The sequence below is a fragment of the Plasmodium cynomolgi genome, chromosome 10, assembly GCF_000321355.1.
Source record: "Plasmodium cynomolgi strain B DNA, chromosome 10, whole genome shotgun sequence".
Classification (NCBI taxonomy): Eukaryota; Apicomplexa; class Aconoidasida; order Haemosporida; family Plasmodiidae; genus Plasmodium; species Plasmodium cynomolgi.
The window spans coordinates 345862-371439 of NC_020403.1; the positions used below are offsets into that span (position 1 = coordinate 345862).

A 25578-nucleotide genomic window follows, 5' to 3' on the forward strand; every position below is an offset into this window, starting at 1 on the left:
CAAAATGTATCCCTTTCAAAAGAATAAAGGGAATGTCTCCCCCCACAGCAAATCAGCGAAGTGTCTTTACTGTACAAATTGCACAGTCCACTGGACGGGGAAGTGATGCCGATTTGTTTGTTCTACTGTTCGATATATACGTGATTACAAAAATGAACATGGGTAAGACTTCTTCGTGGGTAAGCCTCTCCTTATCACATTGCTTCCTTTGGACAATTCTCCCCCCCTTGCCATTGTTGGGGCGTCCAAAGGGGGGACAACACGTTCTCTACATGTGCGACGCGGCCCATTCATCCTGTTTCGCCGGAGCACCTGAAAATCGCATCCAATTGTTGGCATATCGCCACTCGGACATACTCTGTGTCCATCCCAATATCGCAAACTCATGTGTCGACGCAGATTCCTCGAGATAAGTGTACCCCATCCACAAACACACACCGAGGGCAACTGCCACATGACTAAAACTCAGTCAAGATAAAAAGCTTGTAGGAATTAAAAATAAAGTTTTATAATTTTATTTACAACTGTTAAAGTTAAAACGAGAAGGCACATAGATATATGTGCGCTGTACACGTATGCATATACAGACATATGCAATCATATATATACAGCAAGGCACACACACATATGTATACGTACATGCATAAGTGCATGCATAAGTACATGCATAAGTACATGCAAAAGTGCATGCATAAGCGCATGTACATGTATATGTATATATGAATATATACATAAGCGCGCAGACGCATAAACTGGAGTTTCACAAAATTAAAGTGCAAGCACAATGGGCTAAAAAAGGTTAATTCTGGGACATTCGCACATATTGGGCGCATATATGTGGCAAGTAGGTCATATGTACAGGGGGAAAGCGATATATATATAAATATGTGTGTGTGTGCACTTCTTGCTTACATGGGCGTGCTTGGAGGGAGGAGGAGGAAAAAAAACTGTTTAATTAGTGCGCGATAGGGGGCAAGGAAACAACCCTCAATGTGCCTATATATGTGTATATATATATATAGTAAAAGTCCCACTTGGTTAAATATACAACTGCGCAGGAAAAAAAAAAAAAAAAGCACGCCAGATGGATGGGACGCACAGAGGGTAAAATTAAAAAATAAAAAAGTAAAAAATAAAAAGGTAAAAAAGTTGAAAAGTAAAAAAATGGAAAAGTGGAACCCCCGCATACATAGAATTTAAGCGTCCTAAGTGAGAGGCATTTTGTTCTGGGGCCGGCTCACTTTCTACACCCACAGGCTTTCCAGAAAAGAGCGCATGGTATTTTTGCCTGCAGTCGCGCAGGAACAATTGGGAAATGCGAATATACCGCGCGTCCGCTAGGTGTTAAACTTTATTCCTTTTATGCATTTTTGGGGGGATTAATTTTTTTTTTTTTTTCTTTTTGTGAATTTTACAATTTTTTGGAGTTTTTTCAATTTGGGAAAGAGAGACTTCCCAACTGGGGTACCCCCCCACTGTGGAGGGTTTCACACTTTTTGGAGCTTCATTCTCCCAACTGGTAGGGCCTTCCCTATTGGACTCTTCCTACAGGAGCACTCCGAAGCGTGGCGTCACTTTCGGTTGCTGTTGACAATGTGGTTGAGCTTCTTAGCCTGCTTGTTGGTCAAGGCTGAAGAAGCCAAGTTGCTGAGGTACGCCTGGTCGAGCGAATTAATGAGGGATGCAATCTTCTTGTTGCAATCGGCGTCGGAGAAGTCCGTCTCGTAGATGGTTAAAAATATTTCTATAATTTTCGCAGTGTTGGAATTATCCTTACCAAAGAGGAGCGGATGATTTTGCGAAACTAAGTCGATCAGATTTTTGTGAACTCGTCTACCCTCAGCATCGTCTTCTTTGATGGGCAAATTATTTAACCACAATTTTATTAGCTCTTCCGCATTGTTAAATTTGGACGTGTGCATTAGGACAATATCTCCCAAAGCAGCTACCGCGTTGTCAATTGCAGAAATGAACTCCTTTGGTTTCTTGCTCGACGTATTCTGGTGCACTAATTTTAAAAGATAATCCACAGCTACATTTGCATACTTGCTGAAGGCTTCAATTTTGGTAGCCTGAATGACTCCATAGCAAGCGGCTTGTTTCACCTTATCATCCGTGTGGTTAATGTTTAGTAACAATGCATTCATAAAATATTCCCATAAGCACACACTCTTTTCTTGTAAAAACTCTAGCAAGTCATCACAGACGTAGAGGGCCAAGGCAACGTCCTCCGAGTTAGGAGAGTTCATATACGTGTTAATAAAGGTAATACAAATATCGCAACAGGTGTTTAGGAATTGCGTAGAGTGATATTTGATGAGTACTCCTAAAATGTCTAACAAGTTGGTACGATAGTTTTGCTCTAACTCTTCCTCCCTGTCGATTATCAATAATTCGTCTTCATCGACATCTTCGTTATTTTTTTTCTGGTTATATACCAGTCTCCTATCCGTTGAGCATTGTAGCAGTTTAAAAATCTGGTTGAAGAATAATTTCAGGGTTCCATCGGGAAGCACATTCGAACCTGCTTTCTGCAAACACATGTAGAGTCCATTCGATTCGATAATCATTACGTCTAGGATGTATTCATAATTATCATCTAGCTTCGTTTCCGATAGACTTTTCAAAACCTTTTCCGCAGCCGCTGTTAAGATAGCATGCAGCATCGTTTTGTTGTTGTCCGTTTTTTCAGAGAGAATTCTTGCGGCCTCTATCAGCTCACTAACTGCAGTCAAAGCCTTCTGCTTTATCTCGTCAGACAGTTCGTAATTCAGCATGGGTAACACAGCTGTGGCGGTGGCTTCTATATAATCCTTATAATTTTCCTTCAGTACCTCAATGATGATGATTAGGAGGTCTAGAGCCTTTTCCTGGTCTTCCAGGAGAGACGTTTTCAACCCTACGTACTGACCATTCGAAACCATGGTGATGGTTAGATCTTCCTCATCATCTGTTAGCGGTTTGGGCAAAACGCTTAAGAGGGACAAAATCGTCGGTACGATGCTGCTGAGGTATGGGAAAAAGTCATTTCCTAAAGCTCTACATATCCTTCCAATTGCTTCTTGTATGTACTCCTTAACCGTATCATCAGGATCCATTTTGGTGCTACTAATTTGAAGTAATGCATTCATACATTCCTTTGCGTCTTCTAAGAATATTTCCTTCCCCACGGAAAGTCCGATGATAGAGATACATTCTATGGCCTTTCCCCTGCACGTCCTCTCCTCTTCCGAAACTGCCTTCTGAATGATGTCCTTCATCATGGGCACAACGGTGGAATAATATTTTAAGAAGTCCTCCTCAATAACTCCTGCAATCACTGCTATAGCGGTTACGGCCTGTTCTCTTACGAGCAGATAATTCGATGAATTCAGTTTCTGCAGAAGGATATCAATAATCATGTCTGCGAATGGAAGTAGTGCCATTTTGTCCAGTTCCTCTGCGTAGTTCACAAAAGCTGCAGTTGCGTGTGACTGAACTCGAAGATGTACATCATTCATGGTGGTTATCAAAGCAGTAATTATTTGTCGAGGGTACTCCTTCTGAACGTACGGTTGATGATCTAGAGAAATTTGGCCAATGGCCTGGCAAGCAGCATACCTAACTCGCACATCCTGGTCAAGCAACACTTGCAACAACATCTTTATTACATGCTCCAGTTGGTCCTCTATTTCATCCTCAGGCAAATATTCTATCGTCTGTGCTATGGCCATAATAGCAACGTACTTATGTTCCCAAGTATTCTTCATTAAAAACTCAGACACCTTATTGTACAGAATGTGAATGAACTCGGCTTCCTCCAATTCGCTAAATGCTTTTCCAACTCGATCTAGCGATTCTTCTCCTATATCGTACAATTCTTGGTTGTCGTCTTTGCCTTCCTTAATCGAATTCATCCACTCATTAAACGAGTCGTTATTAATATCAAGCATAAATAACATTGACAGGTGCACTATTTTGTCCACGAAATGGGGGACGGAGAGAGCCATTTTGGGTCTCCTCTCCGGAATGGTAATAAGTGCTTCAATACTTAACGACTTTAAGCTACTGTCAAAATCGTAATTTAATTCGCTGTCTCCCTTCATACATATGCTAAACAAAATGTCACACAAATTGGAAATATGTTTAGTAAAAAACTTGGCATTATAGTCAATCATTTTTCCAATAGCCTGAAGAACCTTTTCGCATTCTTCCAACACGGATATGTCTGAGCTACTATTTTTTACCATCAAACTTAGGGACTGCAAAATTTGTGGAATACATGGCTGTACACACTTCACCAGTACAGAGTTGTTATCTTCTACGATGCACGAAATTAAATTGATACATTCTCCTCTAACTTGTACATCTGACGAATTTAACCCTTTCATACAGACTGACGAAACTACATCTTTTTTTAGCTCCAGCTGGAAAGGGATACAACTCAAAATTCCTCCCAAAATTTTAAAGCCACTAATCAATACGTCATTGTTGTTAGAATTGCAAAAATCCAATGTGACGTATAACAATTCTGGCCATTGCTTATTTACGAGTAACTTGGAGGACAAATCAATTATGTTATTGCATAAGTTGCTCCTCACCATTTTGTCTGTTTCGGAACTTATGTTGCTTATCAGTTCTGACTTGACAATATTTTTTAAATTATCTGGTAATAAATCCCAATAGTTTTCTTCCTCCGCGTTTAGTTGGGAGTTTTCTCCCTTCTCCTTCTCCACTCCCGATTCTACATTTGACGACTTGATGTACGCTCGGAATAGGTTCCTGATCAATATCGCACATTGCAACCTCACTTGACTGTCCTTGTGGCTCTTTAGCAACTTCAAAATAGACAGCACCGTGTTGTTCAGGTCATTTTTTTTGTAAAAGTTTAACGTATTTTCGCATTCGTTTCTTACATGGCTATCAGAGCTGCTTAATCCCTCAATTACTTCCACAATCTTTTCCATTACTTCTTACTTTGTCGAGTTCGCTTAGTTTCCTGGGGCCTCGCTCGGTCGGCCGGTCGGTAAGTCGGGCGGACGGTCAGATGGGCAGACGGTCAGGTAGGCAGACGGTCGATCGGCTGCTCTGTCGCACTGCCGCTTTGCCACTCAAACGGACGGTCAATCGGTTGCTCTGTAGCTCTGTTCTCTGTCGCTCTACCGCTCAATCGCTCGATCTCTCAATCACTCAATCGCTCAACCCTCAAACATTCAATCACTCGGGCGCTCCGCTTCTGGGTGGATCCCTTTTTCCTTCTATGCTAAACGGCACATATATGCGACGACTCCGGTGGGGACTAACCCGTTGGCGCGTAAAAAAAAAAAAAAAAACACTGCGTTTAAACAGACTTCTTTTTTTTTTAGCGCCACAAGCAATTGCCTCTTCCTTTTTGAGTCGGCACACAAACACAACAATCCTTTGCAGAAGGTGGACTACTTACAAGTACTCACGTAAGTACATATGTACATGTGCGTGCAAACTGGTCACTTTCGCTTCGTGGCAAATTTTGTAGGAAGTGTCGAAAGGAACACTTTAAATACAAAGAGGGTGTGCGTGTAGTAGTGCTTGGTGATGATCTTGTTGATCGTGCTGGTCGTGCTGATCGTGATGGTGTTAACGGAAGGCGCAGTTTATGTAAGATGCGATGTGCGCATGTGGGTTTGGGGCAGGTGTGGGTGTACAACGCGTCGTCGCGCGGCGATGCATACATACAAACGTGAGAATATATATAATATATATATGCGTGTATATTTTTCCTGCCTGCCTGCACGTTAACAAGCTCTCCTTTTGCGCCTCCTCGAAAGGTTATTTTTTTTTCTACTTTTCAACTCCTCAACTGTGAAAATAATTTTACTTAATTATTAAACAAACGTACATTGCATATACAATTTGGATACCATTCCAACAATTTAAAAAAAAAAAAAAAAAAAAAAAAAAGATGGTAACATACGCATGTACAGTATAAACTTATTTGTTTGTTTTTTTTTTTTTTTTAATCCCTTTTTTTTTTATGCAATACTTTTAACACTGCGCTTACTCATTTGAGAGGATAAAAATTAAAAAGGAGGAAAACTTGGTAAAAAAAAATAGAAAAAAAAATCTGCATAGTAAAACTTTGCTATATATAACACATACATAAGTGCCGCAGAAATTATACGAAAGCGCTAAAACGTGATGAAGGGGGGAGGGGGGGGACGGGCTTGGGAAGCACGATAATGTATATGCATATGATGAGATGATTGTGACGTAAATGCAAAGATGTAAGAATACAAAACGTAAGATGTAAGATGGCTGGAAAAAACAAAAGAAAGTAAAAATGGTGAATTAGCTACAGTTGCGTAAGTACATAAAATATAGTAAAAAAATAAATAAAAATTTAATTTGGATATTTTGATACCTTTCACTTAAATAAATAACGGTGTCAAAAATAAAAAAATAAAAAATGTAACCAAAGAAGAAAAGTAATATATATTATGATGGCAAAAGAACATTAAGGGTGTTTTTCTTTTTTTTTTTTTTTAACTTAAGAAGAGCGCCTTGCAAGTTACACTCCGTGAATATATGTACGTACGTAACTTGTATTCGTGTACGCAAGTATCATATGTTTTTACAGTATACATATTTTTTGCAAGTTTATTTTCGCGCTTTCTTTTCTTATGTATGATGAGATACGCCCATGGTGTACACATACGCGCACGTAATATAATATTATATATTGCATTGTGATTATACCGCTCATGGCGGTTTCTTCTCTGTCACTTTTTATGCGCTATACCTCTTTTTGTATGCTTTTGTAGTTGTTTCGTTTTGGGTGGAAAGGTACAAGTACAAGTGAAAGGGGGGGAAGGTAGCGAGCCCTTCAGCAAAAAAAAAAAAACTTTTGCTTTTACGTGAGCATTTCCTGCAGCCTTCAATAGGGTGACGTATAAGTACGATGAAAAAAGGGGGCATAATATGTTATTGGTTTTTTTTAAGCAACATTTCCGCATAACATGCAGTATGACGTAGTATTGTAGCACCTTGCTTGCGCTGTATTTATTGCATTTTTTTTTTTTATGTACATTTTTTTGTTTTTTTTCCCTTTTTTTGGCTTTCCTTCACCCATTCTCATATATGTTGATTTATCCCCCTATCCTTTTGTGCGCACCTGCCTGTGGCCAAAAAAATTGCGGCACGTACACGATGGGGCGATGGTGCGCACAAAAAAAAATATGCGATAAAAATTGGGTAGGACCACGGGTGTATCTCGTTTGGGTAAAATATATATTAAAAGCGCCCCTTCCTTTTTGCAACCATTTTGGGTACATAAAAAAAAGCGCGGCGTGAATACGTGTGCCACATGTATGCCTCCTGCGTGGAAAGGATGCATATGATTATGCATATGTATATATATGCATGTATGTATGCATGTATGCGTTCGTACGTACGTACCTTATACATGTGCGTGCACCACTGCGTACACGTATAATAGGGGGGATAAGTTGCTGCGCGGGATGCGTGTACGTTTGGGGCGCACAAATACGCGTACATTCAGGCGACCTACGGTTTGATGCTACGGTTTGCTGCTACGGCTTGCTGCTACGGCTTAGCTGGATATGAATAAGCAAAAGCATACATATGTACGTACGGTATATATATGTGCGTTTGCTAATGTAGGTGGATTCACTACCTGTTTGCTTTAACCAGGCGCATGCTTGCCGCACCGCCTTTGCTGTAATGCGTACGCAGTTTCGCCTGCTGAAGGAAAGAGGGTGACCTGCTGCCCCCCTTCAGGGAATGTAAACAAAATGCCTATTTCGCATGTGCGTGCATATTTATGCCACACGTATAAATATGAGCACATAAAAATGGCACTATTTTTAAGGGGCATAATTAAAGGGGCGTATAACGCGACTGCGCAATTGTAGGACAAAGTGAAATTTTCGCACGAACAGTTTTCCCCTCGCTTGTTTTTATTTTTTTTAAAGTAAAATGTACACTCCGTAAAAGATTCGCATTTTTATTTTCCCCCCGTTGGTATGTTTATACAAATTAATATGCAGTTATGCGTTCATTCTTTTTTTTTTTTCCCTTCCCAAAATGCATATGATTTATCCATTTACTCGAAAAAATAATACCTGTCATGCGGCTGGAAGTGCTATATTTTACACTATCAAACCATCACCACCACCCCTTCTACACCCATATTTGTTTAAAAGGGTTAAAAAAAAAAAATTGTGTTCCTTTTCTTTGGTTTTTTTTTAAAAGAAATGCAAAACGAATATATATACACCTTCTGTTTTTCGGTCGAAATAGAAATTGCTTCATGTATGCTACGTTTTACACGAGTTATTTGGGATTTTTTTTTTTTTCTGGGGGTACGAGCGAATTCCCTTTTTGCTTACTGACCCATTATGTAATAAAAAGAACACGCCTGAGGTGAACGAATGCATGTCATACAGGCACACCCATAGTAAACACACACAAGCTACAAACGCGCGTAAGCACACAGGTAACATGGTTATGGAGGCTCAATTTTTCAGGGATGTACATTACGTACGATGTTATTTTGCCCATTGGGCGGCGTCACCAAATGTGTGTTGTTCTGGCTGCTGGGGTATGCGAAAGTGACGAGATCAGGTTGGCATACCATGTGGGTGATAACAAGGGGACGGGTTGGAATAACTGGATTGATGTGTGTGGTGGAAGCGCATTCCGCATACGTTCGTAGCTTAAGCGTATGTATTTGCAGATTGCACTATTTTATCACAACTGTTAACGCATTTCGAACCATCTGCGCGTACGTATGGGCGAAAGAGAATGGCACAATTTGCCAGAGCCGTTACTGCTTCTGAGTAAAAGGGGTATTCAAATGTGCTATCAAAGTGTGGGTAAAACTTTATGTAGGTTTTCAATCCATTTTTTCCCCTTTATTTTTTCTTCTTTCAAGTGCCACCCATTTGGAAGCACAAATCGTTGAAGGGAAAAGACGACCTAGTGGTCGAACGCAACAGTGCCCCTCGGCCCATCACATGTGCATACGCACATTTTATGCTGCGCATGGTGATTGCTCATGCGAATTGGTTCACCCATTTTATTTGGCCCACTCGGTTTCCCCATTTGTGCTTATGCCTGGTTGAGTGCATCTCAGCATATGTCGCTGTGCTTTCCAATGCACGTATCTACTCGCCGCCACTTTTTAACCTCCTTTTTAATTTCTCTACTTTGGCATTCTTTGCCAACCCGAACTGTCGTCGCGCATTAGCATAGGTGTGCATAGAAAGGGAAAAAGCTAAAGCACAGCTACTCTGCGTGCTACACCATCAAGTTGGCAAGTGAAAATGTGCTTGTATACCATTCGATGCGCTTCGCGAAAATGCATTTTTTTTTATTTCATTTTACTTTTTTTTTTTTTTTTTGTTTCGAGCTAATCCAGCTTAAATGTGAAAAAAACTGGGACGAACGAAACACATCACGCCGTTGGGGTTCAAACTGTGCTTGCAAAAAGGTGAAGAATTACAAGGTTATTTTTTTTCTTTTTCCTTCGTGTGTTTAAACTGTTTTTAAGTGGATTTCTTTTCACCTACGCAGTGTGATGTGGTCTTCCGTGCGTGTATTGCATAGGTATGTGCACATGGGTAAAAGCTGCGCTTGTAGGAATTTTGTATGTATGCGCATATGTGCCTGCTCGGCACCCATGTACATATCCGTATTGAAGCCACTTGTACCATTTTACTCAGTGCATGCACATAGCATTTGAGATATCCCTTGACGCATCGAAATGGCACCTTTTTCTTCTTCCTAAACCTTGCCACTTTTGAAAGGGGGAAAGGGACCCAAAAATTGTGCATAAAAATTTTTTTAACTTAACCGCTTTTTTTTTTTTTTTTTATTCTTGTTGTTAAATCTTTAGAAAAGAAGTATTCAAATAGAGTAGTATATAAAATGTATATACTTCTCACATATTTATTTATTCCTCGCTTTCTTTTCTTTTATTTTTTTTTGTTTCCTCTTCAATTTATGTGCATATTTACATGTAAGGGTTTAACCAAATGAAACATGTGTTAAAGTATAAGCGCGGCAAATGTTTTGAATTGTTTAGTTTTCACTTTTCTTTTCTTTTTTTTTTTTATCCATGATGATTTGTTTTAGTCTTTGCAATCCTTCATTTTTTTTTTTCATTTATTTTATATGAATGAAAAAAAAAAAAAAATATATTTATTCCAACCGAACTGATAAACCTTCTTATGCGAATAAAATATATCAGATTGTGAAATATGAAGAACCGCTTGAAGAGGTAATATGCTGAAAGGATTACAAATTCGTTAATGAGTGTTTTTTTTTTTTTTTTCCCCCTTTTGTTATGTTTTCCCTCCTTGTGTTGTTCCCATGGGGGGACGTTACTCTGTTCATTGTGAGACGTTAAGTAGAGGCAATTGGCCCCGAGGCAACTTCTTCCCGCACATGTGTTAATCAAAAGGGTGAAAGTACCAAATCGATGGAATTGCCACTAACATTTTTATATGTTTGCCTATACATGTGTAGAAAGTGTGTTGTGTGTTTTTTTTTTTTTTTTTTTTTTTTTTTTTTCAGCCCTCACGTACGTATACACACATGAGGGTATATGTGCGGCACAAGGTATTAATAACATTTCCCCCCTCCCTGTTTCACCCCTCACCGCAGGATATACATTTACATAAAGTCAAATTTGAACAATATATCGTCCATAGCAAGTATTATATGCCTCCTCGATTGTATTTTAATTCCGTTCATCACTGTTGTGATTTCTCTCTTTAATGTGGTCAACAGTCCTGAAAATGGCCACGCAGAAGTGGACGATCACCATCATTCCCACCACCATGGATGGCACGAAATAGTAGAGAAGGTACCCTCACGTGTGCAAGCTGCATGTGCACATTTGCGCGAATGTGTACATGTGTCTACCCAATTGTGTAGCACCGCACATATGCGCGTTTTCCCCCCGTTTTTCAGGTTGCGCTGTATGTGATGACGCCGATAATTTCATTCACGACCATTTATAACTTCGTCCAGCTGAAAAACTTCCCCCTACTGCTCATCACCCTCGTGGGAATCACAATGTTTGTGCTGTCGCATGCGCATATTGAGTTCAGCAGCCCAAGTGTAATGAATATATACAAAAAAATGCACATCCCAATGGCAATATTAGCGGCAATTTTTTTAGTAAGCACAAATTATGCAGCGCACCAACTTTTAAAGTCGAAGAACTTACATCGATGTTGTAAACACAAAAAAATACCGAATGAATTGGATGAGCAATCGTGTAAAGACCACCGTCATCATCACCAACACCATGATTTAGAAATGAATGAGGATAATTGTGATATGCATAATAACACATGCAACAATGGTAATGTTGCCAGTCTTGAAAAATATTACAATATTGGATTTCAGCAGCATAATGATCACGAATTAGTTAGATTTTTGTAAAGTGAAATGGTGTATAGGGAAAAAACCACATCGTTACAACGATATGCGTGTAATCTTTTGATGGTAATGCATAATAGGTTCAGACAAGCGAAAATAATTTGAGAAGATTATTTTTTTTTTTTAAAAAAAAATTAGCTGTAAAATAAATGATACAACAAGCATGTGCGAGAGCATACGTTTCCTTTTCAGTAAAATTTTGAACTTGCAATTAATTTTTTTTTTTTTAAATATAAAATGCTTGACGCATTTTATTGTACAATAATTAGTTGTTTTTATTTTTTACGTTTCAGCTTGTATTGTTACTTCTGCGCCTGTGCTAAATGTGTGTCCATGTATGTACGTCTGTATACTTGTGAGTGGGTGTGTAAATACATTCATGGGTACACAGACATGCAGGCAGAAAAAAAAATAAATAAAATAAAATTAAAAGGAAGGGAGGAGGAGGAGAGGGGGCCTTGGGGCCCCCACTAAATTACACGCCTTCCCCCCTTTGTACATTTCCGTATTTTTTAAAGTAACTGCGAGAAATATCGCGCTTTTTTTTTTTTTTACCTTTTTTTTAAATACCTACCGTTGTGTTGTTTTAATTGCATATTCGTTGTTTTATTTATTCTCTATTTTTTACTTTTTATTTTTTCATCCTTTTTTCATCCGTTTTTCATCCGTTTTTTATCCCATTTTCATCCGTTTTTCATACTTTTTTCACACATTTTTTTTCCACAATTATGTAACATTCACGATCCTTTTTCCACGCGAAGATATCATCTTAAAAAAAAAAAAACCACGTGTGTGTAAATGGGAACACGTGTACACATGCATATGTAATATTAAACTTTTTTAAATCCTTTTAACTATATTTGAGTGGAGTTTTGTAAACGTAAAAAAAAAAAAAAGAGGAATTCTTCTTCTAAACGTTGAGACAGAGCGGCATAATCATAAGCTATACATTTTGAGCTACCAAATGGCAATACAGATGGGAGAGGGGCGAACGCAGAAAAAAGGGGAGCGCGCCTCTTTCGCTATGTTGTCTAACCAACTGCAAAGTTGAATATTTTAAGCGGAGGAAAGACATGTTAAATTTGTCTGCCGAATAAGTACTAAAATAGTGAGTCCCGCCTGAGGAGGCAGTATTTGTGTGCGCTCCCCGCAGAGGCACAACCGAACGGGCGAAGCGGACGGACGCCTAATGCCTCTACGTTGTGCATATGTCGCGACTACGCTGCGGCGAAATGGTTAAGACAAAACCAAGCTTCACAGAGTTACCCAAAACATATTAAAAAGGAGAAGCGCAACCTTCGTGTCAAACGCGATGAGATAGTTGTTCATCTCTAACAACGCTACGCGATACTACTCAACCATTTTTGCAATCCCCTCAATCTCAAAAATATGAATCGGTAAGGTAATTATTTAATAACTGTTATACGGATGGGCTTTTAAAGTTACAATCACGAATGTTAGTTCAAGAAAAAATGTATGTTTTACATGGAGGAGGAAGTAAGAAGAAAAAAAAAAGGAATATACATTAAAAAGTGAGAAAAGGGCATAGAGACGGATGAATGGTCGGTCGTTTTAAAGCATAGGCGGTATAAACGTAAGAGTCAGGTGTTTCTGCAACGGCTTGGCAGCCGCTACAGGGGTATATGTGAGTGGGAGATGGGATAATACACTGATGGGCCGAGCGCTTACACAGCGGCATACGCAGATAGGCTATACACACAGGTGATGGAACATATAAAGATACAGAGGTGGGCTGGCGCCCCCTGCTGCTGAGCGGCGGGGCGCGGGAATGGAAAGCCAGGAAAGGGGAGCACCCCTCGATCCGCGTGTATAAACGTAAACACACAAGAGTATGCACACAGGAAAATCCACACAGACGTATGCACACAAGAAAATCCACACAATCGTGTGCGCACAAGAAAATCCACACAATGGTATACACAAGAGAGTACATACACACCCGCGCGCACACTTGCGATTGGCCTCGCTCGCTTCGCTCCTGCGCACGCCCCGCTTCAACGCTGGCGACAGTAGGTCTTCGTAATTGGCATTTTAAAGAGGAAAAACATGAAGGATAAATAAAGCATGGAAAAAAAAATAGCAAAACAAACAGAGTACAGATTGGGCACTTTCTGAATAAAATCAAAAACTGTTAACATCAAGTTGGCAATAATTATCGAAATAACAATGACGAAAACAAATAATTTGGAATATTTTGTTAAGGCAAATTTTCCTAACACATTTTTATGAATACTAAATCGGTAGAGAGGGACAATGGCCAGAGGCAGCAGCAGGACTTGGATGACATTGATAAAGTTTGTCAGCTGGTCAATACTGTACTTATCGTATAGTAGAAATAAATACAAAATAGAGAAAAGGAAGAATCGGAAAGATAGTACTCGTAAAAAGGTGTTAATTTTTTTATTTAAAAATCCTTCAAATACAGACTTGGATGCATATTCGCACATAAAGCTGGAGTTATTTCCACTACTTAGCAGACCAAAGGACCATATATACATGGAAATCTTCCCAAAAGATTTTTTCATCACTTCGTATGCTGTGAAAAGGTTGTACGCATCTCTTCTATCGTGCGCATTAATATTAACCTCCGCAAAGGTTAGTACAATAATGCAGTTGGTGACACAGGAGAGAAACAGCGAACCAGCAGATTCGACGGTCCCCAATGTGTTGTATCTTTTTAACATTCTATCGTTAAATATTACAGCTTTCTTCTTGGATGTTAAATTTGTGTGTAAATAAAATACATGTGCTGATATGATACTACCCAATAACGCCATGGCATCAAATCCTTTCCCCTCCGGAATTCGTGGGTACAAAATACCGTAAGCTACCTCTTTGTAGTTAATTGGGGTCATAAAAACGTTAAAAATGAAGCAGAGAGCTAGCAATCCGATAAGCAAACTTAGGACATTTTCTAAAAGGTTAAGACTTTTATTCTCGAGGAAGCTATACACTAGTGCTTCTACTAGGGTATACAAAATGGCTACCTTCACAGATATCCCAAAAATTAAATGAATAGCTACAAATGTACCTACAATGGCTTGTATGTGTGCACCCCATATGGCAATCTGCACACAAATGTACAATAGGTAGGAATATTTTTTATCAAATTCTTTGTAACATATGGATGCCAAATCTAACCCTGTCACGTGTCCCAGCTTCATAGATAATACTTGGAAAACAAAACCCAAGATATGACCATATGCCAAAATCCATAGTAAATGATATCCTGTATAATCCTTCACCAAATTATTAGTAGCATTATCAACAGGTGATCTAATTAACCCTACATTTAAATTACTGCACAAATTTCCTGGGTCCAAATATGCTATAGCTACGATCCATCCTGGGCCAAAATAGTTAAAGCACATTTTGATTTTTTTAATGAAGGAGATATTTTTTTCTTCATTACCTAATTCTTCCATATTGTCTGACAGATAAAATGAATTGTTGTACATTTCTTTATCGCCATCTTCTCCGTTGGCTAGCTGGTCATCCATTTTATCCTCCAACATGTTATTATTATTTTTATGTTTACTTTTGGTCATCTTTTTATTTTTGTAGTTATAGCTACAGTCCTCCATTTTGGCTTTTCCATTCTGCATTCCCATTTGTATCAATTCCTCCTCCTTGTATGTATCATTATTCCCTTCAATGTTCATGGTTGACTGCGTAGAGTTTAATTTTTTTATATACATACTATGTACCTTCTCTGTGTCCATGTCCACATTGGCCATGCTCGATTCTTCTTTAAAATTCGTTGAGGTGGCGTTACTATTCATGTTTGACTTGTCGTTATTTATTTTGCCCATATTACATACATCTTTTTTTATAAATTTTCCGTCATAGGCATTGTCATGCTTGGATTGCTTTACTTCTCCTACGTCAGGTGCTACTGCCGCTTCTGCGGCTTCCCCCGCTTCGTTTTCTTCCTGATCAAATTTGCTCTTTGCGTTCATTCGGTAGCTGTATACGTTGGCTTGGTTTTCCTTGACGTTCCTCCGTTGGGCGTTCCCGATGTGATGAGAGTTTCCACTTTGGTGGGTCCTATTTCTGCCGCTATTCAGGTTAACCTCTCTGCTGTTGTTGCTGCCCTTCTTGCTTGCAACACTTGCGTTGCTGTTACCCTCGTGCGCGGGACTCATTTTTGTCGCTTGCTGAGTGGTCCTACAACGGATTGCAATTTATTCGATTGCGTCGTTCGGCTACACGTGTTTGGCTTGGCTACACTCGTTTGGCTTGGCTACACTCGTTTGGCTTGGCTACACGCGTTTGGTTTGGCTACACTCGTTTGGTTTGGCTATACTCGTTTGACTTGGCTACAAGCGCTGAGCTTGATGTAGTTCGATTCGCGTTTCTTCTCCGCTAGATCCACTGTTGTGCGTCTTCCTATATATTTCTTCTTCCTTGGGATAGATAAAGAAGAAAGGCTGCATAAGGATTCCCGAGTGAAAAGGCTGCTTGCGTCAATCTTCCGGATAGGTTCTTCTACGAGTGAAATAACACACCAGCTTTGTAGGCAACCCAATCCAATCAGGCATTTACTCCGCAGGGGACTTCCCACGCACGCTCCTCAAATGGTATGCTGTGTCACCCTCTCCGCCGCTTCGCTATATATGCACATAACAAGTATGTATATACATGCACGTTACGAAATGGCCATCCGGTTTTCCGTGCAGCTACACGCATGCAATCTGCCTTCCCGATTAACACTCGTTCAAACTTTAAAAAAAAGCAATCAATTCTACAGTACACTTTGCACCACAACAGTGTTGCATGAAAAAAGAAGGGAGGGAAAAAAAAGAAAAAAAACTCTAACAGTGTAGCTATACAGTGGAGGTTACACTAATTTATTCATATAATGGAAGATACAGGAGAGCGATACGCTGTTGCGACTAAGCGTCGTGGAAGTAATCAACAACTACGTAGTGTTCTCGTGTTAAATCAGAAGTCAAAAAGACCCATCAGGATAATCTGTCCAAATGGTTATCCATTGATGTGGAGAGAGACATAGAAAAGAACGCGAGAGCGGAGGAGCAATGTTTGGGGTGCAGACGAGGTGGATATTTTGTAGACAGTTTGAGGATTTTCTGCGGATTGCCTGCGGATTATCTGCGCATTATCAGCGTATTATCAGCGTATTTTCTGCGTATTTTCAGCGTATTTTCTGCGTATTTTCTGCGGATTGTCTGTGCGTTCCGTGATGGATGAGCAACGTGGATTTCGGCGCTGCTTCGCGTTAAAGATGCGATGGTAACATAATCAAATGGGGGTGAGCAAACGGTCACTCTTAATTTGGCCAACTGCCTTCCTGACCAGTTGTGCCTCCCTGGCCACTTGCCAATCTGCCGATATGCAGAACTGCTAACCGGCTAATACTCTCGAAAAAGTATGGCGATGCATCTCGGGTGGCACTTAGCCGTATACCCTTCATAATATGCGGTCGTGATGTTCGCCACGGACTGATGGAAAGGGGCATCTACTTCTGCCACGAATGCATACATAATACAGTACGTACATATAAACATATAATCATGTACATACAATCATATACATAACATGTTCCGGCAAATTAATTAAAAATAAAGCATTCATTCGAAAAAAGAATTAAACGAATAGGAGAGGCGTACAAAAACCTACCATTCGTTTGGGGAACCAAAAAAAAAAAAAGGAGAATCGATAGAAGAAATTAAGAAGATAAAAATACGCAGCTATGTTCGCACATATCCACTAAAGTAATAGGGCGAGGGTTAGCATTATACATTTCATAAAATAAACATACAGATATATGTATGTATGGCAAATACATATTATATAATACAGGAGTAGTAAATGGGTTTAATTCATTGAATAGGGCAAGAAAAAAAAAAAAAAAAAAAAAAAAGCAATAATTACGTAAGGTGATATGAGATTATGAAAAGCTTAGCTTCGTATTGAGATGAGAGAGTCTTCCCAGAAACAAAAACGAAGAAATTTAATGTGCTTTATGCAAAAAAAGGAAAAAAAAAAAAAAAAAAAAGCAATAAAATACTCATTTATTCATTTCTCACTTTTTATCTTTAGTTATTTTAAACTCCAAAAGGTGAAAAAAAAAAAAAAATATTCAATATTTCCATCAAATTAGTTTAATGCAAGTATTATATATATACAATGTAAAGTATACATATAACCGTCATGAATTCTACTTTAAAAAAAAAAAAAAAAAAACTTCTTTTCTTGGTGCTCCTAAACGTATAATTACCCGTTCCATGTGGATGATGATGAGTAAATAAATAAACCGTTAATAATTCTATGCGTATTTTTTTTTTTCGTTCAATTTGTGCTAATTAAATTTTAGCAGTAATTGTCAAAAAAAAAAAAAAAAATGACGATGGGATTGCTTATTTAATTGAGTAAATTATGACTATATGAAATTCTAAAAATTGTAAAACAGGCGAAACGGCGAAGAAGGTGAAATAAACGACATGGGCGAAAAAGGCGAATCATGTGGTTGAGGTAAAATTTCTCCCCCCTCGCAAGTGGGCCAAAACGAATGTGGCAAAGCTGGCATGGGTCATGTGGAGAGGCGGCTAAAACGCAGATATGCAGAATGGCAATTTTGCAAAAGAAGCAATTTTGCAAAAGAAGCAATTTTGCAAAAGAGGCAATTTCGCCAAGTGGCCAATTACGAACTAAGCCCCGCTCACGCGCCTGCATACGCCGGTATACTCAGGGATAGGAAAGCCGCCTATCACGTTTATGCAAATGTACAAACGTATGCAGGTGTACCTCTACGTATGTAAGTACATACATATATGTACAAAAGGAAAGGGAGGTCAATTTTATTCTTCCTGATATGTTGACCCCCGCATGAACGGTGCGGGCACGCATATGATACGTGGGTAGACTCACAAAAAGGCGCAAATTGGGGCTCCACTGCAATACGCAAGCATAGCATTGCTTATGTGGCGAAAAAATCTGGAGCGTTCGCTTAACGGTGGAGGTGAAATGCTTGTTGGTTCAATCAGTAGTAGGGGTAGGTGAGGTGCGACGTGGAACGGTGAAGCTTAACGATGGTGGTGTATGGTGCGGAAGTTAACAGTCTGGAAGGGTTATCAGGTTGGAAGGGGAAAAAGTTGTTAAAAAATAAGTTGATGGGGAAAAAGCTGATAGGCAAAAGCTTGGTAGGAAAAAATTCGAGTGGCAAAAGTTGAAAAGCAAAAAGGTTGAAAGGCAAAAAAGTTGAAAGGCAAAAATGTTGAAAAGCAAAAATGTTAAAAAGGCAAAAAACTAAAACGGCAACAAACTAAAATGGAAAAAATATAAAATAGCAAAAAACTAAAATGCCAAAAAACTAAAATGCCAAAAAACTAAAACGCAAAACGGTTGTAGGGACAAAAGGTTAAAAACGCGAAAGTGACGTTCATTCCGTGTTACTGCAAATTTCTCCCTCGACACATATTACAAGAAGGTCAAATAAAAAAAGTGTAATAATGGTGCTGCCTTCTCAGTTCTGCACTTTCCTCGTTTGGCCTTTCTGAGCTTTGCATTTGTGCTACTAGCACCCTTTAAAAAAAATATGTAACATTTAAACAGGTTCTTCAATTTTATGTACCTCTACTTATTTTTGACAAAAATGAATGACTGTGTGCTTATGATAGTTTTATTAAAAAAAGGTAGAAAACAAATAGGCATGAGTATTTTTTTTTTTCAAATTATGCATGCAGCTTACATTTTATACCCTTCGACACATAACGGAGTGGCTTCAAGTTGGCTTTCGGTGAAAAGCGGAACCCATTCCCCACCCCCTTGAGGCTCCCACTTTGGAGGTGCGCCCGGTATGTACCCATGTGCGTCATCGGCACGTCATGTACGTAGGCATGACGCCATATGTGCATATAAGTATATCTTCACATAAGTACATGTGCACTTGCAAATGAAGCGTGCTCACTCCAACGTACCTTGAATATAATATCTTCGTCGAACTGCCACCGAAAATAATTATTTTGTTTTGCGCACTGCCGCGCGTTACCATTCGTGACCTCTCCACCGTCCACGCCGCAAAAACTGCATCTCGTGCAATTAGCGGCGCAGGGCGATACATGTGCACATATATATAAATATGCATTCCTGGATGCACCCACATATGGGTTAAATATGCCCACATATGCGTTGCCATTTTCATTTTCTCATGTGATTGCCCTTAAGTCGTATGACGGCCTATCCCCCTTGGTGGCAGCAAAAACCGTGCGCCGTGTGTTAGCAGAAATGCATGCACTTGCAATCTGTGGGGGCGGGGGGTTCTTGTTCCATGCGGCACGCTGACAGAGGGGTATAGCACCCTGGCTGACGTGGTCATAATGGCGAACCACCTACCATTAAAAAAAACAAACAGGAGCAAATTCTCCACCTCACCGTGGGCATAATTTCACGTGAATACAATTTTAAACCTTTTCTTCCCCCGAGTGATGATAAATTGTGCGCAGTTAATTACGTACATTTGGGGGGATTCCCATTTGGGAACACGCGTAGTTCCACTTTTGAATGTCGTTGGGCTATGCATATACACGCATTGGGGTGATGGTGATGATGGCGGCAATGAGGGATGGGTCCCTAACTTTTCTTTTTTGTGCTTTTCCCCCTTTTTGCTGCAATGGCAGAATTGTGGAAAGAGGGTAAATACAAATGCGCCCCTTGACCTTTGTCACAAAATATGACATTGGAAGAAGTTGATTGGCCAATAGTAGAAGTATTTCCCCCAAAAGGTTCACACCGAGGGACTTTCAAAGGTTTAAAAGGAAGCACAACAGAATGGGTCATTCTGGAGGCTGTCTCTCGTATTTTTTTTTTTTTTTTTTTTTTTTCTCCCCTTTTGGAACAAAATATCGTTCATTTCTTTTTAAATATCTCAAAAAAAAGGTGGCATGAAAAAAAAAAAAAAAAATAAAAATAAAAAAATAAATATGTGCAAGTAGTTACACCTGTCAAGCAGATTTCGCCCTTACGTTCATGTGAAATTTTTTTTTTTTTTTTTATTTCTCCCCTGATCGTACTGATCAATGGGAAAGTTAAACGTGAAAGAAATGGACATGTGTAAAATAGGATGGATGAGTAACTCGAACGGAACTCCTCCAAATGATAAAATTAATTGCTGATAAAGCGCCGCTGAGGAAAAAAAAAAAAAAAAAAATGCATGATGGGTACCACAAAATGATGTAGCAACGTATATGAAGCGTATGTTGCATTGTACAATATCACACAAACGATACGATGGTGGGAATGAATTCATTTAAGAAAAATGACGCTGCTAAAGGGGACCATCGCAGGGACGGTAAACTTCCTTCACATGGTTTCCCCCCCACAAGGGAAAATTTTCACCGCTGTTTGGCTCCCCTAGGTGAAGGCAACGCGCGCAAAAAAATGATTAATCCGTTTTGATCTAGCTTGCCCGTTTGTCGAACTCGCTGGGCTGAATGACCATCACGCGTTGTCGCTTTTTAGATGTACATCTATATGCGTACGCGCATAGTGCGTCACGTTCATATCTACTCCCCTAATTAATCACGCTTGAGAGAATCCTACTTGGAAAAAATATTTTGCGCTAAAAAGAAAAAAAGAAAATGTAAAAGCTTTCAACTTCGGTTCCACCTTCCCATGAATTACCCCACATTTAGGGGCCTACATTTTTCTCCATTATTGTTCACCACCACAGGAACATATAGTACGATTAATCCCTGTGTGCGGATTTCCCCCTTATAGTTAGACTACTCAGTGCAAATGGGGAAGCATTCCCCTTGTGCACGCACCTTAAGGAGAAAATGATTTTGGTGTCATTTTTAAATGGAACGAAAATAATATGGGGAAGAAGAAAAGAAAAGCCGTTCCTGTTGGACATTTTTAAGATTGGGAAAAATGTTGGGAAAGCTTCCACGTGCTCAAGTGGCCATACCTCAAAAGGGGTATCGGAAAGTGTGAACGGCAAGGAGAAGTTCATCCAGCTGCGGCATTCGGACAGTGCTACCAGGTTAGAAAAAAAAAAAAAAAAAAAAAAAACCAATGTGGTGGATACACTAGTCATGTTTTTAATACCCATGTAGGAGAATGTCATGAGGCGGGATGGGACACAAATATGCGCTCACCCGAACACACCTGCGTGCATGTATACTTTTCAACACGCGTCACGCACAGGAACACACCTATTCGAATTTTCTCCCCCCCCGTAGGTACCAGGTCAACGGAATAATGAAGACAAACAATTGGCCGAAGAAAAAAATCTCAAAAAAGAAAAACGAACTGTACATTTTCCTAAAAAAAACAGGAAACAAAAAGGTAGACTTTCACAAGCTAAACATTGCGCTAACAAAAAAGATAGGGGAAATGCAAAACTTTAATGAAGTATATAAGTTGATTTATTACAACAAGGACATTTTAGTCCCCATAAATTACGTTGTATGTGTTTATAGAATGTACAAACTGGCGAAACAGAAAGAGTGCAGGATAGTGAACTACGAGATGCACGTAAATAGCCGTGTCGTGGGTGTAAGCATAGATGAGCTATGTCGGATGGCCGCCCTGGATCAAGTGAACGACTACGGGGAGCTAAGTCAGGGGGTGACTATGCAAGGGGGGGAGAGCACCTCGATCAGAAGCAGCTATGGAAGCGGAGAAGGATGTGATTTCCCCAAAAGGCAGAGAAACCCATTCATGATGGATCCACAGGAACAACCACGCTATCTCTGCCTCGACTACAAAAACGACATACTACAACACATGGTGAACCAAATAAACAAAAACTATTTCATGAACAAGTTAACCTACCGACACTTATCAAACCTGCTGTTTGCATTGATAAACTTGAAATATTACGACATCGCAACCTACTTGATATATGCTAAGCATGTAATCAGCATGTATGTCCACCTGTCATCTCAGGCCATCGCAAATATTACCTACTCGTACGCTTTACTTTTTAGTTTCTACTCAATCGATTTTACAATGTGTTATGAAAATTATGTGTACAAATATTACATACCTACGGGGGAAGGCACGTCAGAGGCGCTACACCATGACCGCATAAACTTGATGTTTTTGCTGCTCAGTCGGTGGATGTGCATGAAGGCTATCAAGCACCTTAACGGAAATTGTAAGGGGAAGTACGACATGGACAGTTTTTACAAAGGCGTTTTATCAAACACGGAAGAGTTAAATGAAAAGGAAAAAAAATATCACTTACAATTTAACTCGGAAAATGTCAAACATGAAGAAAAAAAATTTTTTCAAGAATTTTTTATCTTCCTATGGAGTATGTCCAAATTGACAACATTTACATCGATTTGATGCTCCGTACGATTCACCAAAATAGGAAGTATGTTTTTCCAAAGTTTAACGAAAAGGATATATGTAATTTTATTCAGTCCGTGTGTACTTACTATCCGATAAAAAAATTATATCAAACGTGCAAGTCCAATGGGAATGCTTCTTACGCGGTTTCTCTTGGGAATGCAGACTCGTTTATCACTTTTGACTATGACGCCTTTTTGAGGAGTGCCCTCCTATGTACCCTCTTCCATTTGAAAAAATGCAGTTATCAGCATTATGCGATTATTTTCAAGTGCCTTCGAAATTTGCAAAACATGGGTGATACCCATAACTTGGAGGGGGTAACAATTTGGGATGATCCCATGTCTTGTTCGTTGCCATGTGGAAGCAAAAGTGACGCTCACTCCTCCGAGCCGGACCATCAACCCGATTTCTCTTCAAAAAATTATTCACTATATAAAAAAGGGGGAGAAACACACCCGATATATTTTCCCAAAACGAACTCTGTACAAAATATTTTAAAAAAGTTAGCAAAAGTTGTTGTAAAAAATTTACTTACAAAACTTAGGAGCGGAAATGATGACATTCTTTACCATGTAAACTACTACAAGAGAAGTTCGGCTCTAAACTTACAACACTTGTCTGTATACCTTTACAATTTATCCCTCATGAATGAATTATACGTGGAAGACAAGACAAGGAAGGAACTGACCCAACTGCTAATTTCCATTTTGGAGAAAGGAATAAAACGTGTGCATTCCTTTGACAGCAAAAGCGCAAATGTAAAATTGGAGGACAATTTTTTGCAACAGAGTTATGACAACTTGGTCTGTCTAAGCAATATCAACTACGCGTTAAATAAAAATAACATTACCAACGAATCCTTAGTCCTACACTCAGCAGTACATTTTTTCAAAATGTATCACGTGTTTTACAAGGTGTACAGAAATTCCGAAAGGACTGCACCCTTTTTTAACTTTCTTGAGAAAATAAATGAAAGAGTATTATCCATTTTTAATTGGACATTTTCACACACAGGGGTAGCCCTCATGCCATTATTCACTTTAATTAATTACCATTATTTGTACCTTTTATATGTGAAAGACGCCCCAAATCTGTTTGTCCTTTTAAAGAAAATGTTACTACCAATGACTATATACAATAATGTCACCCTCTACCAGCTGCGCCTCATTTTGAAGCTCCTAACAAATTACTACATGTCTCACGTGGTCAGTAAAAGGGAAGATGCTACTAATTACTTGGACCACCTGGATCGTATCCACGATGATGTGCTAACTTGCATGTATAGCTTATCTTTAATAATAGCAAATATCTCGCATAACATACGGAGTGAGAAACTCGCCATACAAGGGAACACCAAACCGAACAGTGACAAAGGTGAGTACGTCTATTTTTACATAAATCTGGCACACACGTTGTTAAGAAGTTACTTCTATCACATGTACAGTTTAAACACAGGAAATATAAAAAAGCACATTTTGTGTCCCTCCCAAAATGAAGACACCCTTATGAAATTTTACACCTTTTATTTATTTGTAAAAATTAATATGAATAAACATGTGCAATATGATAGGAATGTTGTGAAGAAATTTGTAAGCTCTAGTTCGGTACCCAAAAAGGGGTTTTACTTTTTGGAAAAGTTACTTCCGTCCTTTTCAGAGCAGAACAGTAGCAGTTTGGGGCACAGAGAAGGTCGGTATGGGGAGTCATTTGCACACACCGATTTGGAGATGAGCGAAGGGGCACAAATAAGGAACAGCTCAGAGAAGGAAGCGATGGATGAAGAGTTAAATGAAGAGATCCACACAGTTGACAGTTACCCCAATAAACGGAACCACGCTCAAATGAAAGGAGATAACAACAAGGATGTGCTTCCACTGTACGCAAATCATATTGACAACAGAAATTACTCCCCCAGGGAAAATTTTGGCATTTTTTATTTAATACAAAAAAGCATTCACCCGAAGGAAATAAAAATGAATAAAAGAAATCTCCTGTTTTTAAAACAGCCAGATGTATCGCAAATTCTATTTAATCCACACGTTGATAACGAGTTGAGAAAAGTGGAGGAGCGAGTCCTTTTAACGTTTAAACAAATAGAAAGCTCCAAATCGCATATAAAGATATATAACTATATAAAAAATATTTACGAAAAGAAAAAAAATGGCACACAGGAAACCTTCCCTATACAAAACGAATACGTAGTAAATAAGAACAACGCTCTTTTTGTGGTAGACATTTATGATAAAAACACAAACACGATATTTGAAATCGACGGAATTAGTCACTACACGAAACAGTACATACCAAACAAATCCCTGGACTCTTTTAGCTTTTTTTACAACTACAAATCGTATTATATTTTGAAGCACTTAATTTTAAGGGAAAATTATAACATTGTGCATCTGCCTCTGTATGACAGCAAGTTGTGCCGGAGCATAATTTGCGACTACTATAAGGCAACAAGCGAAAATGGTTAACTAAAAAAAAAAAAAATATGAACATGGAATGCGAAAATTAATGGAATTTTCCTTTTAGCTAGATAAACAGCTGTGAGTTTTTTTTTTTTGATCCGCTCAATATATTTTTATGTGTGCAAGCGTGCAGTAGACACACCAACGAAGGTAGAACTACTGCATATGACAACTGCACGCGAGCGCTTTCTTCAAACATTTTGAGAAGGTTTGTTTCGGCTAAAAGAAGGCCTAATCTGTTAATGCTGACGAATTATACGTGTCTTTTGTATGGCCATTTTTAATCCGTTTATCCCCTACTTCGTGTAATAATTTGTCCATAATAACTACACTTGCA

The 25578-nt window shown here is 39.1% G+C and overlaps 4 protein-coding genes across 4 annotated transcripts; 2 read left to right on the forward strand and 2 right to left on the reverse strand.

The window, feature by feature from the left end:
- Positions 1–1571: 1571 nt before the first annotated feature.
- On the reverse strand, positions 1572–4946 carry PCYB_101770 (karyopherin beta; the record flags this gene model as incomplete). Its single annotated transcript, XM_004222726.1, has 2 exons — positions 1572–4241; positions 4281–4946. 2 exons carry the CDS (start codon positions 4944–4946, stop codon positions 1572–1574), a joined length of 3336 nt encoding a protein of 1111 aa, XP_004222774.1.
- A 5698-nt stretch (positions 4947–10644) lies between these two features.
- On the forward strand, positions 10645–11430 carry PCYB_101780 (hypothetical protein; the record flags this gene model as incomplete). Its single annotated transcript, XM_004222727.1, has 2 exons — positions 10645–10846; positions 10954–11430. Coding segments are annotated over 2 exons (678 nt in total), but the record flags the coding sequence as incomplete, so codon positions are not given.
- A 2108-nt stretch (positions 11431–13538) lies between these two features.
- Positions 13539–15593, reverse strand: PCYB_101790 (metal transporter; the record flags this gene model as incomplete). The annotated part of the gene is made up of 1 exon (XM_004222728.1): positions 13539–15593. A coding segment is annotated over one exon (2055 nt), but the record flags the coding sequence as incomplete, so codon positions are not given.
- Positions 15594–21245: 5652 nt separating this feature from the next.
- Positions 21246–25247, forward strand: PCYB_101800 (hypothetical protein; the record flags this gene model as incomplete). The annotated part of the gene is made up of 3 exons (XM_004222729.1): positions 21246–21451; positions 21651–22677; positions 22731–25247. The coding sequence occupies 3 exons, from the start codon at positions 21246–21248 to the stop codon at positions 25245–25247; spliced, it is 3750 nt and encodes a 1249-aa protein (XP_004222777.1).
- Positions 25248–25578: the final 331 nt, after the last annotated feature.